The sequence below is a fragment of the Sarcophilus harrisii genome, chromosome 3 (genome assembly GCF_902635505.1).
Source record: "Sarcophilus harrisii chromosome 3, mSarHar1.11, whole genome shotgun sequence".
NCBI lineage: Eukaryota > Metazoa > Chordata > Mammalia > Dasyuromorphia > Dasyuridae > Sarcophilus > Sarcophilus harrisii.
In genome coordinates this window covers 236,816,683-236,831,857 of record NC_045428.1, presented here as the reverse complement: position 1 = coordinate 236,831,857, position 15,175 = coordinate 236,816,683, and the positions used below count along the sequence as shown (strand labels likewise).

At 31.9% G+C, this 15,175-nt stretch overlaps 1 protein-coding gene across 3 annotated transcripts in view; it reads left to right on the top strand.

Annotated features, from left to right (window-relative positions):
- SIM2 (SIM bHLH transcription factor 2) overlaps positions 1–14,062 on the top strand; it is a 73,471-nt gene extending 59,409 nt beyond the window's left edge. For 2 of the 3 annotated variants that reach the window (XM_003763394.2, XM_031959237.1), the window contains 4 exons: positions 1,287–1,434; positions 3,136–3,304; positions 3,911–4,319; positions 11,530–14,062. In XM_003763394.2, coding sequence (XP_003763442.1) covers positions 1,287–1,434; positions 3,136–3,304; positions 3,911–4,319; positions 11,530–12,248 — 1,445 coding nt within the window. In that variant the 3' untranslated portion in view covers positions 12,249–14,062. Of the gene's footprint in view, positions 1–1,286; positions 1,435–3,135; positions 3,305–3,910; positions 4,596–11,529 lie in introns of those variants that run through there. The other variant, XM_031959238.1, reaches the window with a different exon arrangement.
- Positions 14,063–15,175: the final 1,113 nt, after the last annotated feature.

The following is a 15,175-nucleotide window of genomic DNA, read 5'->3' as shown; positions in this document are numbered from 1 at the left end:
GTTCTCAAGATTCCTATTTAAGATTTCAGAACTGGATGCTGTTGACTTATGGTAGCTAGGGATGTTATAAAGGTAAAATCTGTAGGATTTGGCATCTAATTGGATATGAAGAAGATGACCTCAAGATTATGATTCTATGTAATTGAAAGGATAGTAGTAACAATAGGAAAGGGAAGTTAGGAAAAGTAGCTAATTTGGACCACACTTATTTTTAATTAGTAGTGGGATAGCAAGATGACTAGTAGGCAGACGGAGATTTGGGACTGGAGTTTAAAAAGACTAGAACTTTACATATATATATATATATATATATATATATATATATATATTAGCTGTGTAGAGATAATAAATGAATCTATGGAAGTAGATGTAGAAAGTCATCAAGAGTCTAGGACATTGTCCCAATTAATCCATCTCTGAGGATGGTTAACCTGGAACTTCTCTCTGTCTATTCCAGTTTTGAGGATCACAACTTGTAGTCCAGGGCTTACCTCCATTCAGTGATGCAAATCTTTTTTCCTTTCCCCACAGGCTTCTCTGAATGGTTTAGCTTTATTTTTAAATAGATCATCAACTTTAAGAAAACAAAACCAGTTAAGAAAAAGATAATGCCATGCAATCTCTTTTCTGGTGAGTGATGAGTGATAATTGGTTTAAATAAGCTTCAGTTTAATGAGCAACTACATGGCCATTCAGTAGGAATCCACATGCCAAATTTTCAAAAACTACTTTCTAATTTGGAGGATATTAGATGAACAATATTATATAGAAATATTATGTGTCTTGTGCGGAGATGGCGAGGTTAAGTATAAGTTGTACAAAATAAAAATGGTAATAGTGTAAACAAGTTCATTGTGCATAGATGTGTTTTAGGTGAACCATTAAAAATCTTTAACATGTAGAGTAAGAGATTGCTCCAAGCCTAATGGTTTTCTTATTTAAATGACACTTTCACTAGAATATCTTAGGATATCCAGGGTATCAAAAATTCTTAGCTCTGGAACAACAACAAAATCCCATAAATTAATAGACTTTGTACCTTTGTGAGGTTCAGTTATTTTTTGTCTTCTAATGGACCTTAAGACCAATAATCTTCAGTTAAATAAGTAGATGGGGAACAGAAATATCAACAAAAGGACAACCTGATAATTGGTTATATGTCTATGTAGGGTAGGTTATATAGACTTAAACACAAAAACGGGTAGCATATACATCTTTCCTTTTTATTTAAGGAAGTTCATTCTTAAGCTCCAGAATACTATAATTTATGAATAATATTTTTACAGTGTTGGTGAAAGGTCAAGTCACAACCAAATACTACCGATTACTTTCCAAGCATGGAGGCTGGGTCTGGGTTCAGAGTTATGCTACCATTGTGCACAACAGTCGTTCTTCAAGACCTCACTGCATAGTGAGTGTCAATTATGTTCTCACGTAAGTCAAACAAATTTGTTCTCCTCTTTAATGTCTCATTTCACATTAAAATAATTATGATTATTCTCTCTCTGTAGATGTTCATCTGTTTATGGATTTTTGTTTGCTTTTTAAAATTCATTTTACAAAATGTTTTGGAGAATTCTGCTTCTGGTTGAGATAAAAGCTAAAAAAAAAAAGTAGATAGCACAACTATGTTTCCAGCATAATTATAATCTGGATATAGAAGAGAAATGTGGAAGCATGGTGAAGTAAATACTGTTCTCTTGCCATAATTCTTCTTTGTCTGTTTTAATAACCAAAGAAAAAGCTGGTGTCCATAATCCCCATTGTATGAACTTACTGCAACTTCTATGAATTTGCTGCTGTCCTTAAGATAAACCAAGTCTAAAGGTCAAATCTACCTTTAGAATGAGATTTCTTATTATATGAAAAGTATAGGAAATAAGATTACTTGAGGACAAAATGAAATCTTCCCTTAGAGCTTCATCAAATGAAATAAAGTTCTAGTCCATATTTGTTACTCAGTAATATAAATGAGTAATAGCAAATATCCTCACTGAAAATATTTTTTTGTCTTCTATGTAGAGAAAGGATTTAAGTGCAAAAGTCTCTGACCAAAGGAGTTTCACTTTTCTGCTTTTTAGAAATGAACAATTTTAACAAAATCACAGAAAAATATATCTTAGATTGGGAAAACGTATATTTTCTAGGAAAACAAAAACTACCTATTAACAATAATAATAGCTATGTGCCAGGTATTGTGCTAAACACTTTATAATTGTTACCTCATTTGAACCTCACACAATCCTTCCCCATTTTATAGGTGAGGAAACTTAGGCAAATAGCAGTTAAGTGACTTGCTTAGGGTCACACAGCCAATCAGTGAATTAAGCCAGATTTGAACCTGCTCTTTTAAAAAATTTACCCACTTTTTAAAAAGTTTATTGATTTTTTTCTTTTTACATCACTCTCACTTTTCACAACCTCAGTCTTTTCCTTATAACAAATAAATATAACTGAACAAAAATCAAAACACTGGCCATGTCTAAAAATGAGTGTCTCCTTTTATATCTCTTGATCACCACTTTTCTGCCAAGAGACATGCTTCATTAGTCTTCTGAAGTTATGATTGAAGATCTACTACTTCTTTAAAATTAGACATTTTGAGCAACTCTTCACAGCAGTTAAAGGTATAAAATATTTAAAAGGAGGAAAATAAGCTTAGATTCAAGCTCAACAATCCTCAAGACTGAGGCTTTTGAGTAAGGATTTCCCATCCAGTTCTTTTTGATGGAAAGAAAGAAAAATAGTTAAATAGTACATCCTTTGTTAAGATACAGTTGGACTTAGTAAACATGTTTTTCCTTTCTGTCTTTATAAATTTTCTTAAACTCATGATTTTCACAAGGGATATGAATTGGGTTTTATAGATTTGGATATAGTTGTATTAATCTCATTCCTCCTAGTCAAAAAATTACTAAACTTAAGAATTTTGAAGGTCATATAATCCAAGGGCTTCAGCCTTAATAGAGAAGCAAACATATTCTTTTTCCAGTGCTTATTTTATTGATCATTTCCCAGAATTCATGTAAATGAAATTACATATCATGATACACTTTAAAATTATAATAGAAATGTTTTATTGTCAAAGCAAGGTCTTCTTAAGCATGATATGAATCTTTTTTGATCTCTTGGCAGAGATATCGAATACAAGGAAATACAGTTGTCACTGGATCAAGTCACCTCTTCCAAGTCCCAGTATTCCTGTAGGACTTCAATGTCTACCTCACAAGAACCTAGGAAAATAGCAAAATACAAAAGTAACAAGATGAAGACAAAAGTCAGAACAAACCCCTATCTACCACAGGTAATAAATGCAGCCAAAAGAGAAGTCTGGCTATTCTGCTGTCGTCATCATATAGTCTTCTCTTAGCAGTCATTTGAGATTCATGTGGATACATTAAATATGGAATAACAACAAATGACTAATTGCATAGGAGACATTTCCCTGTATTGGAAAATTTTTCAGAGACACAACCATTTGTTTAATATTATGCAAAATTTGAGATGATTGTATATAGTCCATAGCAAAAACTGAATCATGAAGGGACTCTTTATAGTAAGCTTGTTAGAATTTTCTTTTATTTTTGCTTGCCTTACATATCTTCACAGTATTTGTCATCAATAACAATTTTCCCCAAGTTTTTTTTTTTAATAGTTGATTTCAAATTCTTAGAAACAGGATCTGCATTCATTTCTCAACTCTAATGGGGAAAATTCTTGCCCCTCCAACTGTTGTCAAGTATTCCTCTTTACTCTGAGGCCTCCATGTTATGATCCAATCCATTCTTGTATAATAGATAAAAGTAAAACCCAGGACAGCAATGTTTGTCATATATTTTATAATCTTGTACTGCATTAAGCTTTTGTCTCTTCCAGCTAACTCTTTACTGGTCTTCTTTTGTTATTTCAGCAATACGACTCTTTCCAAATGGACAAATCAGAATGTGGCCAGGTTGGAAACTGGAGAGCAAGTTCTGCAACAAATCCTACAAATACTCAAGAACAAAACTTTTACTCAGAAAACAGTGAACTTTTATATGCCCCCTCATATAGCTTGCCTTTTTCTTACCATTATGGACCCTTTCCTATAGATTCTCATGTATTCAGGAGCAAAAGACAAATGCTATCTTCAAAATTTGGACAGTCTCAAGGGTCCCCATGTGAGGTGGCACATTTTTTCTTAAGCACATTACAAACCAGTGGAGAGTGCCAGTGGCATTATACCAATCCCTTAGTACCTAACAGCCAGTCTCCAGCTAAAAATCATCCCGACCAGCCAATGAACATTACACGGCACAACCTGGCACCCAATTATGAAGGTGGGTTGTGTTTACACATGGGAAAGGGAAAGGTATTTGAAATATCAGGAGGAAATGTCCATGGGTGGTAGAGGAAAAGTAAATATACAAGTTAAAAATTTCCTTTTTATGTTTGTAAGCAGCAATTATTATCATTTCATGCCTATATTATTGTATGAGAAAAAAATGAGCTGATTTCAAAAGTATATGCCTAATTCGTAAAGAAGTGGAGGAAAAAGCAAAATACTCAGTTGTCTTTCACAAAATATTCTTTTTTTCATTTCTACCAAAAGGGAAAATTTGGATAAGTACTTTTAAATCTTTTAAAGTTGTCTTTATAACATTGTTGTTTCTTATAAATTGTTTTCCTGATTCTCATTTCACTTTTGTCAGTTTGTAAAGGTCTTCCTAATGTTCTCTGAACCTGTCCCATTCATCATCAAGCTGTGCCCTGTGCAATGGTAATGGACAAGGCAGTGTTCATCACATCCACAACCATAATTTGCCCAGTTGAGGATTATCCCTTAGTTTCCAATTCTTTGTCACCACAAAGAGTTGTGATAAATATTTTTGTACACATGGGTACTTTTTCTTGTCCTCTGATCTTCTTTGAGTACATATTTAATAGTGGTATTTCTGGGTCAAATGATACATTATTTAATACTTTTGAGGACATATTTGCTTTTTAGAAGCATATTTGGGACAAATTGCTTTTTAGAATTACAGTTTCCAGTTCCATCAATATTCTACCTGCTTTCCCTCAGCTCCTCCAGTATTTGTCATTTTCCTTTTTGGTCAATTTGCTATTGAATGATAGTTGTGAGAAGGAAACTGTTATTTAAATTTATAATTTAGAGCATTTTTTTTCATGTAGGCATTGATAGCTTGGCCTTCTCTCTTTGATAATTTTCAGTTCATATTCTTTGAACCTTCATCAATTGGGAATGTCTCTTATAAATTTGGATCAGTTCTCTGTGTATATTAGAAATGTTACCTTTACTTGGGAAGTGCTATAAACATTTTTTCATACCTGCTTCCCTTCAAATCTTAACTGCATTGGTTTTGCATTAGAAGCTTAAATTTTATGTAATCAGAATTATCCATTTCACTCACTGAATCCTCTCTGTCCATTATTTGGTCATGAATTATTCTTCTATCCATTGATATAGGTAATTTTTTCCCATGCTCCTCTAATATGAGTGAAAACCACCCATGAGTGAAAAGTGTTTTGTATTTTTATTCATGTATTTCCTGTGTATAGGTTAAGAGGTAGACTTCCAAATATTTTATATATTCTCTAATTTAAATGAAATTTCTACTTCTCTCTTTGTTGGGGTGACTTTCTAGGATTTGCCAAGTAAGCTATCATATTATCTGAGGAAACGATAATTTGGTTTTTTTCTTTGCCTATACTTGATTTCTTTTTCTTCCTTTATTGTTATAGGTAGCATTTCTAGTACTTTATCAAAAAAACAGTGGTGCTCTAGACATCTTCTAGTTCAGTGGTTCTTAAAGTATGATTCAGAGAATCCTAGAGGTCTCTAAAATCCTTTCAGAGGGTCTACAAATTCAAAATTAGGGTTTTTTTTTTAAATTTCCAAAGGGAAATTCATCAACAAATATAACACATATAAACAAAACCCGTTTTGGACAGATCCTCAATTTTTAATAGTATAAAGATACTGAGAACAAAAGTTTGACAACCAATGCTCTAGTTTGTCTCTATTGTCTACAATACTGTCTCATTACATAACAATTATGTTGAGGAAAGAGTTATGTGTTCCTATGCTTTCTGATGTTTCTTTTCTTTTTCTTTTAAAACAGGAACAGGTATTGTATCTTGTTAATAGCATCTATTGATATAATCATATGCTTTTTGTTATTCTTGTTCATAATGTGTTCTATTGTGTTGGTATTATTTCTAATATTGAACCAACCTCAAATTCCTCATGAAATCCAACTTGATCATAATCTTTGTGATATTTTGCTGTAGTTTTCTTGCTAATATTTTATTTAAAATTTTTGTATCAATCTTCATTAGGAATATAATTTGTAGCTTTCTTTGTTTTGAATTTCCTTGGTTTAGGTATCATGTCCATATTCATATTGTATAAAAGATTTAGTAAGTCTTTTTATTTATTTCTTCAAACTACTTTTGTAAAATAATAATTATTCTAAATATTTGAAAGAATTTGTTCATGAATCCATCTAGTACTTGTTTTTTCTTTAGTTTATATTATAGTTTGTTCAATTACTTTCCTGAGAAGTCATTTATTTCTTGAACTATTAATTTGCACATTTTGTATTTTTGTAAATATCCATCCATTTCATTCATATTGTCAATTTTATTGATTAGAGAAAATAGTTTTAATATTTTCATTTGTAGGGAATTCCCTATGTCATTTTTGATACTGGTAATTTGGTTTTCCTCTTTCAAAAAAATCAACTAACCTAATGGTTTGTCTGTTCTATTGTATTCACCTCATCTTTCCTAAAGGAAAACAAAATAATAATACTGGTCTTAGTTTTATTTATTAATTAATTCAATTTTTCTTTTGATTTCAATTTTATTTTTTATTTCTGAAATTTATATTTTAATGTTTAATTAGGTTTCCCCCCTAGATTTTTTTTAAAAAGTCACTTGCCCAATATGTTACAACTTTTCTCTTATTTTTAAAAAACAGATATTTAAAGATATGTCTTTCCCGAAGGACTGATGGGGCTATACTGCCAAATTTTTTTTATACTGTCTCACAGTTATAGTTATCCTTTAATGAAATTCTGTATTGTGTGTATTTCTTTAGACCCACCCATTCTTTAGAATTATGTTATTTAATTTTTAGTTTATTTTTAATTCTTTTTTTCCAGTGGTCCTTTATTGGATATATATTGCATTGTGCTTTATAAGAGATGTATTTAATATTTCAGCATTTGTTTGTGATGTTTTTATTCCCTAATTACAATTTTTGTAAAGGCAACCTGAACTGAGAATTATGTATGCTTCTTTCTATTCCCATCTAGCAATCACCAGAGGACTATCATATCTAACTTTTCTAAAATTCGATTCAGGTCCTTAACACCTTTCTCATTTATTTATCTAGCCATTCATTTATTTGTTAATCCATTTATGGGTTAAGATTGAAAGAAGAACATTGAGATTTCCTATTATCATTTTACTGTCTTTTTCTCCCTATAACTCATTTAACTTTAAAAAAATTAGGTGATATTTTATTTGGTGCATATGTACTGCATATGTACTGTTTAATATTAATTAATTCATTTTTATAGTACCTTTCAGCATAACATAATTTCCATGTTTATAGTTTTAAATTGAGGTTTTTTTTTTTTTTGCTGTCTTATTTGAGATCAAGTTTGCTGTATCTATTTTATTAACTTCACCTGAAGTATTGCACTAGCACCTTATTTTAACTGTGTGAACATGTTTCAAGTATATTTCTTATAAAATTTTTTTCATATTCTTCTTTTTAATTCATAATACTTTTTGGCTTTATAGGTGAGTTCAACCTTATAATTTTTCTTTGTTTTCCTCCTCTTCTGCATCCTAATAAATAAAAAGAAGGGGTATGCTACAATTGTGTTTCTAAGTGCTGCCTTAAATCTTTTTCCCTTTCTCAAATCCCAGGTTTTTTTTTAACATCTTCCCCCCCCCCCCCCGCCTTTTTTTCAATCCCTCTTCAACCTACCTTCTGCAGCTATGTTTGTTTCCCTCTTATTCCTTCCTCTCCCTTCTCCTTTCCTCCTAATTGCATCTCTGTTGAATGAAATATATTTCTGCACTGAACTCAGAGGATATATTTTTCTTTCCTTGGATCAGTTCAGATGAAAGTAAGATTCAAATGTTGCCAGCTGCCTCCCCTCTTTCTCCTTACTCTGGCAACCTCTCTCCCCTCCCCCCCACCTTCTATGGCCTCTTCCTTTGATTAGTGAGTTCCTCTTTTATCTTTAGAGGATCACTGAACCGCAGCCATCAATGCTTTCTAGAACTTTATGGAGATGTTGAGGAGATCTCAGTTCTATTTCCCATGACTCTGCCATTTTTGCTCATCTCTGGAAATAAAATTCTTAAATAAAAATTAATCTCAGAATAAGAAACCCATAAGCTTATTTCAGAAATTTATGTTCCGAGTGTCACAACCTTTAAAGGTCACATATTGAACCCACAAATAAATGTGAGAGTAAATATCATTTGAGTTTCAAATTAAACTTCACCATAATCTTGACAGTACCAATAATATAATTGTTTCATTTTTTGTGTTTGAATAAAAACAATGAATTTCTCTTGACAGATAGAAACACATTCTTAAAGAAGAAGAAGGTAATAGTGAAGTTTCATATTCTCCTTTTTAGCTTTAGTGAGAATAAGTACTATTACTAAATAATCTGTGGACAGAAGTCTTGTATGCTTTCTATACTGACACACTCATATCAATACTGTGATGCTGACAGGGAGGTATCTGTAGGAATTATAGAGTGGGGTTGGATTGAGGGTTGAGATAAGGAGTTAATCCAAGAATTTTCAGAATATCTTAATCTTATTCAGTTTATCCAAATTAAACTACTGTCCAACAGGTTTTATTGACTAGATCATGAAATGACAATTAAGTACACATCCTACAGGTGGGCAATTGCAATTGCCATAGAAAGAGATTGTTGATAAGATTCTCACATTCTTCTTATTTTCCATGTGTTGGAATGAGAACTTCTTAAAAGAAGAGATTGTCTTAAACTTTTAGTTGCAACCCCAGTGCTTAGCAAAGTATCTTGTATATATTACACTTAATAGATGCTTTTTCTATTTATTCAAGCAAAAATATATACACAGTTATAGCATCTCTTATTTTAATAAGTAAATGTTTAACATAGATGACATATATAATAACTTTAAGGCAGCCTGTGGTATCATGTAGGTTTAGGAGTCAGATTTTTCCTGAATCTATACTCTTCCTGGACAATTACTGACTGACCCTCTGAATTAATTTGCATAAACTTCTAAGTTCTAAAACTGGCAAAATTAGGCATCTTGGGACACAAGAGCCTGGCACATGGCATCCTTAACAAATACTTATTGAATTGGGAGGTATAAAATTTTCTGATATAGGAATTAAATGTGGTGAGGATAGAGAGAGCTTTAAAAAACCTAAACCAACTTCAATCTGTTAAAAATTATATAATAGGACCAAAAATTTTAGTGAAATTTTTAATATGTGACTTGCTATAACAGAAACAACATTTTCATCAGAACTAGAGATTCAAATAAGTTTTCCAGAATATCTAAAGGAAGATTTTTAAAAAAAAGAGATTTCTTTTCCCCATTTTGAATTTGATACAGGATTATATTTTTATGTTGCTGTTGGGAAAAAAAAAGAAGTTTAACATAATTCCATTAATTACATACTTAGTAAAAAAATGGCGCTAATTTGTGGTTCAATTCATAATTTCCATAGGATTTTTTTCCTAAAATTGTTTTGAATTAACTAATTTTCCTTCTCCTCATTCATTCATCTATATCCCTCCCCTCTTTGGTGAAAAAGAAAAACTGCCTAATTACAAATTACATATATATGTATGTATGTATGTAATAGTGAAGCAAAATTTTCCCATTGGCTATTTTTTAAAATCTTAATCAACACTCTTAAGTACATCACCTTTCAGAAGTGTAGCATATTTTAACATAAATCCTTTGGAATTATGGTATGGTTGTAGTCATAGTTCAGAGTTCCTTAAGTCTTTCAGTTGTGTTTTTGCAATATTGTTGGTATTATTGAATTTGTTTTCCTGATTCATTGTATTTCATACTGCACACTTCTCAGGTTTCTCTTAAACCATACCTTGCATCATTTCTTATCACACATGAGTATTCCAACATATTCAAATACTATTCAGTCATTCCACAACTGATGCCTCATTTATCCTTAATTTCCAGCTGTCACCACAAAAAGTTTCTATAAATCCAACGAATCACCAAAATCATGGGGCAGTTTTGAAATGTTAAAGGTTAAATACCCTGCATTTTTGTGCATATGAGTCCTTTTCTATTTTGTCTGATGTCTTTAAAGGATAGGTCTAGTAATGATATAGCTGAATGAAAGGGAGTATAGAGTTTAGTAAGTTTGTGGGCATAATACAAAATTGCTTTCCAGAACGGCATGGTCTAATTAATAATTTCACCCATATTACATAAATGTATTTATTTTTCTACAACCCCTTCAGCATTTGTCATTTTTCTTTTGCTGTTTCTTTTTTTCAATATGATAGGTGTAAGATAGAACCCTAAAACTGTTTTCAGTTCTCTACATATTAATGATTTGGAGCATTTTTTCATATGGCTATTGACAGTTTCCTTCTGAAAACTGTTCATAGTCTTTGATCCTCTATCAATGGGGGGGGGGGGGGAGGTAAGAAGGAAATGTGTGTTATTCTTGAATTTGAATCATTTCTTATCTTAGAAATTAGGCCTTTATTAAAGAAACTTTATGAAAAGATGTCCCCCTCTCCCATTTACCTGATTTAAAAAAAAAATTAGCTGCATTGATTTTATCTGTGCAAAATATTCTTAATTTTATGTAATAAAAACTGTCCATTCAGCTTTTTGTTATCCTCTCTCTCACTTCTTTGGTCACAAACTCTTCCCCTACCTATAGATCTGACAGGCAAATTCTTCTTTTCTCCTCCACTTAAGATGTCAACTTTTATGTTTAAGTCATATTCTCGTTTAGAGGTCAATTTAATGTATGTGTGATATATTGTTCTATACTTAGTCTCTGCCAGTTTTACTAATAGTTTTTAACGATTTCTTTTTCCAAGAGAAAAATAAAACTGTAGAGAGATAACTGATTGCATAGATTTAACTCTGGGGGATGTTTATTGCTTCTGTCAAGAAAACAAACAAAAAAAAAGCATGTGATATAGCAAATTTGCAGGATGGGGCTGCTTATTTATTCTAATTCTTGCAATTTTTTAATCAAATAAGTAAATTAGTGTCTAAAATTTCTTAAGACATTTTCATAGACAGCATCGATTTATGAAGATTTTGTTGTTTTTTTAAGTCTGGATTTCTTTTAAGTCAACCTGCATGATAACGCAAGTGTGGTTCCCCCCACCCTATAAAGACATATTTACTGCTAAATGTTGACTTGACACAGCTCCTTAAACAACTCCCTATTCCTTTCAGAAACTCTATTGTCTAATGTATTGTACTTTTCCCTTCAAGTGCCCATATCAGCCCAAAGATATAATGAAGACATCATATCTGATAACTTTGCAAGCTGTGCCGCAGCCATCCCTAACAGCCAGCAGAAGGATGTTTATGATTCTAGCATCTTGAAATCCAACAAAGTAGAAAGCAGGATACATCCTCCCCACCATCTCATCAAGGAAGAAAACAAGTTAACTTTCAACGGGGATATACCTGAAAAAATGAATGCACATGAAAAGCCCTCCTTGAACTTTGTGCCAAATTCCCTATTACCTAAATCAGAATGTTTCCAACCCAAAACTCTTGGACAGCTAAGCCATCTTTTACCAGTGCCAGCTTTATATGAACAAACAAGGATATACATGAAGGAACCTAAATATGGGCCCATTGGACACCACACCCCTCATTCAGATCAGCTAGATGGCAATAATATAATGATGGCAAAGGTAAACCATGACTCTGAGAGTGAACACACGATGGAGATGCAGCCCACAGGACAAGTTCCCTTTGTACTTCTAAACTACCACCACCTGTTATCCAAACACGGGACATTTCAGCCTTCATCATGCGCAGCAACCAGACATGTGGCTGAAAATTATGGATCTAGTTCAGAAGAGGTAAACACATTTATTTCAAAAAACCCAAGTCTGTCCTCAATCTCACCCCCAGAAACCCACAGGGAAACTGAGTTATGCCATTATATTGGAACTTCTGTAATAATCAATTCAAGGTGACAATAATAGAAACTGGCCTCTTAATTAAAACCCAACAAACTGGAAGCATTTCCAAAAAAAAAAAAGCACAAGACAACATGGTTACACTTATCAAGCAGAGCAGGAAGGTCAATGAGGGACAAACTGGCATGTGTTCTTGGCAAACCATGTGTAACAGTACCTTGAAGGTCAGAGAAAAACACTGAAGATTCAGTGTAGCGTTACTATGTTCTGATCTCTGGTGCAGAATGCTAATGAGATGCCATATGCCAGATCTCATTATTTTAGAAAGTTATACAGATTTAAGAGGCAAGGACTAAGTATGCATAGATTTAAATCATCTTATACAGAGATAATTATTTTGATTCAAAAAAATATATTTTAGATTTTTAACCATCAAAATCCCATAAACTATAAGTGTGAAGAACTGTAAAAATACTGTGCTGGATATTCAGAAAAATGTTCAAATTGAAGGCATTTTGCTTCTTTTCTCCTTCTCATTGATCAAACCAAAAGAACAAAATAGTTTGTTAGATAGCCCTGGTTTTATTTTAAAACAGATAACTACCCCGAAGTATTACTCTAAAAATCTCAAATCATTCTACATTGATGGACCAAGTCCATGGCCTTAGTTTATTTTTAAAATGAGGGCATTGTTCTAGAAGACCTCGTGTTCTTTCCAGCTTTAAATATAAAACTTATCCTCAGAAATCAAGCTTTAGCCTCCTAATTTTCGAGTACACTGACAATCAGTGGCCAATATTGAAGAAATGTTTGTACCAGTGATTAAAAAAATTCAAAAGTATTTTCTTTTAAAACAGCCTGATCAAAATCAAAGTCCTAATTTGTCCAGAGGGTGACAACTAGATCTGTGATTTCATAGGTAGAGGGGACTCCCAGCTGAGAGAGATTTTTTGCAACTTCTAGTTTTAGAGATGAGCACTGAGAGAGTCATAAAGCCAATGTCAAGGACAGGATATGAACCAGATTTTCTGGGTGTCAAGGCTGTTTCTCTAACTACTATCCCATGCTACCTTTCATGGGATACATATCCCTAGAAGAAGCAGAACGTGGTTTAAATAGACAAAGAAAAAGACAATTTCATGGTTCTAGGAGTATGCATTAGTCTCATAAAAGGACATAAAAATATATAGGTCGTTTCTTATCTGGTGCAAATATTTTTATCAAGACAACATAATTCCACTTTGTTTTTATGAATATGAACATGAGGCTCTTATTTCCTTTCAAATCTCAATAATCCATGAATTTCTAGTAACACAGGAAATCAAAATCAAAAAATAGTTTGAGAAGAACGTATAGTTGTCCTGTGATGGGCAAAAATCTACTAGCCCATTCAAGTTTAAATACATGACAAAAGATTCTGAATTTGGCATGCAGAAATTCATAGTCATTCACAATTAGTTCAAGTAACCCTAATAAAATTGAATTGCATGTGTAATGTGGAAAATTATCAATTAACCACTCACTTTGTTCAATAAAAATTTAAAGAGATGTAATAAAAATTATATATACATTTTCTTACTTGCTTTTTATACATAGCAAGTGAAAATATATTCATCTTGGAATACACAAACACTTAAATACATGATAAACAAATATTTTTTAAAGAAAAAAACCAGAAGTTTCAAAATAAACACACACATATGTCTTTTTATATACATATATATGTTGCTTAAAGGCTAACCATTTATTTCAGCAGTGGTTTAAATATTTCACTTGATCAAAGTTCTCCCATGTCCACTCTTGTATACTTTGTCCAAGTGCTCCAAATTTCTAACACCGTTTCATTTTTTGTCTTTACAAAATGGCTTACTTTAATGAGGTATGCTTGTTTTTGCTTGTTTCAAATTTAGTCAGACATTTTCATAACTATTATTTAAATTAAAAATATACCTGTCATATGTTGTTAAACTATGAAATTCTCTTTTGTTAAACTAGTGCCATTACATAGGACCTAACAGAATCAGTTACTATAAGACCAATCAATCTTTTGAATGAATTCAAAAGATTAACAATTCAATATAATTATGTACATAATGCATGTGCTAATATAATCAATATTGTTCACATCATCAAACAGATCTATCTACCCTGTTTTACACCCTACTTAATCATACTCCAAGATCTGAGAGTCTATGCATATATAAAACAAATTTTTGTAATTTTGAGTACTCCCTTGGGTTTCATAATGATTCCTTGGACTAGTAAGAAGTAACCTTTTGTGACTGTCTTATCATTAACATTTTAGAACTGTGATCATGTAGATTTTGGTTCTTTTTAGGAAATGTTTTGCTTATGCAAGGATTTCTATTAAGGCAAACAATAGAGAGACAATATGCACCATTAGGCTTTGCAATCAACAAATTTAACAGTGAAAATATCCCACTCTAAAGAAACAGAGTTAACTTTTAAATTCATCTACAAAGAACTGCTCCAAGAAAAGAACCAACATTCACAGAGTTAAATTTAGGTTATTACTTTAATAACACTATTAAGGAAAATATTTAATTACAAATAAAAAAAAGTTTTCAGCAAGAAAAGCTCTTGGGTCTAGCACATAGAGGATAGAGTAACTTTGTAGAGTGGGAAGCAGAGGGATTACTGGTTTTCATTTATTAAAAGAGTGAAACATTTAAGAAGGTATGGATAGTGTTATAATTAAAATGTAATAGGACAAATTATATAATACCACAAAACTTGGGCCCTTTATTGAGCTTTTTGGTTATCAAAAACACATCCAAAAAAGGCACAATATTCAAAGGTAACATGCCCTTTAAAAGCACACATATGTTAAAATGGATACTATATCCTAAGTTAAGCCATTTTAGTGAAATGAAAATATTTCAAAATACTTTTAGTTGTCTGGACATCATATCTATTTTAAAACCATTGGAGATTTTTTATTATTATTTCTAATAAGCTTAATT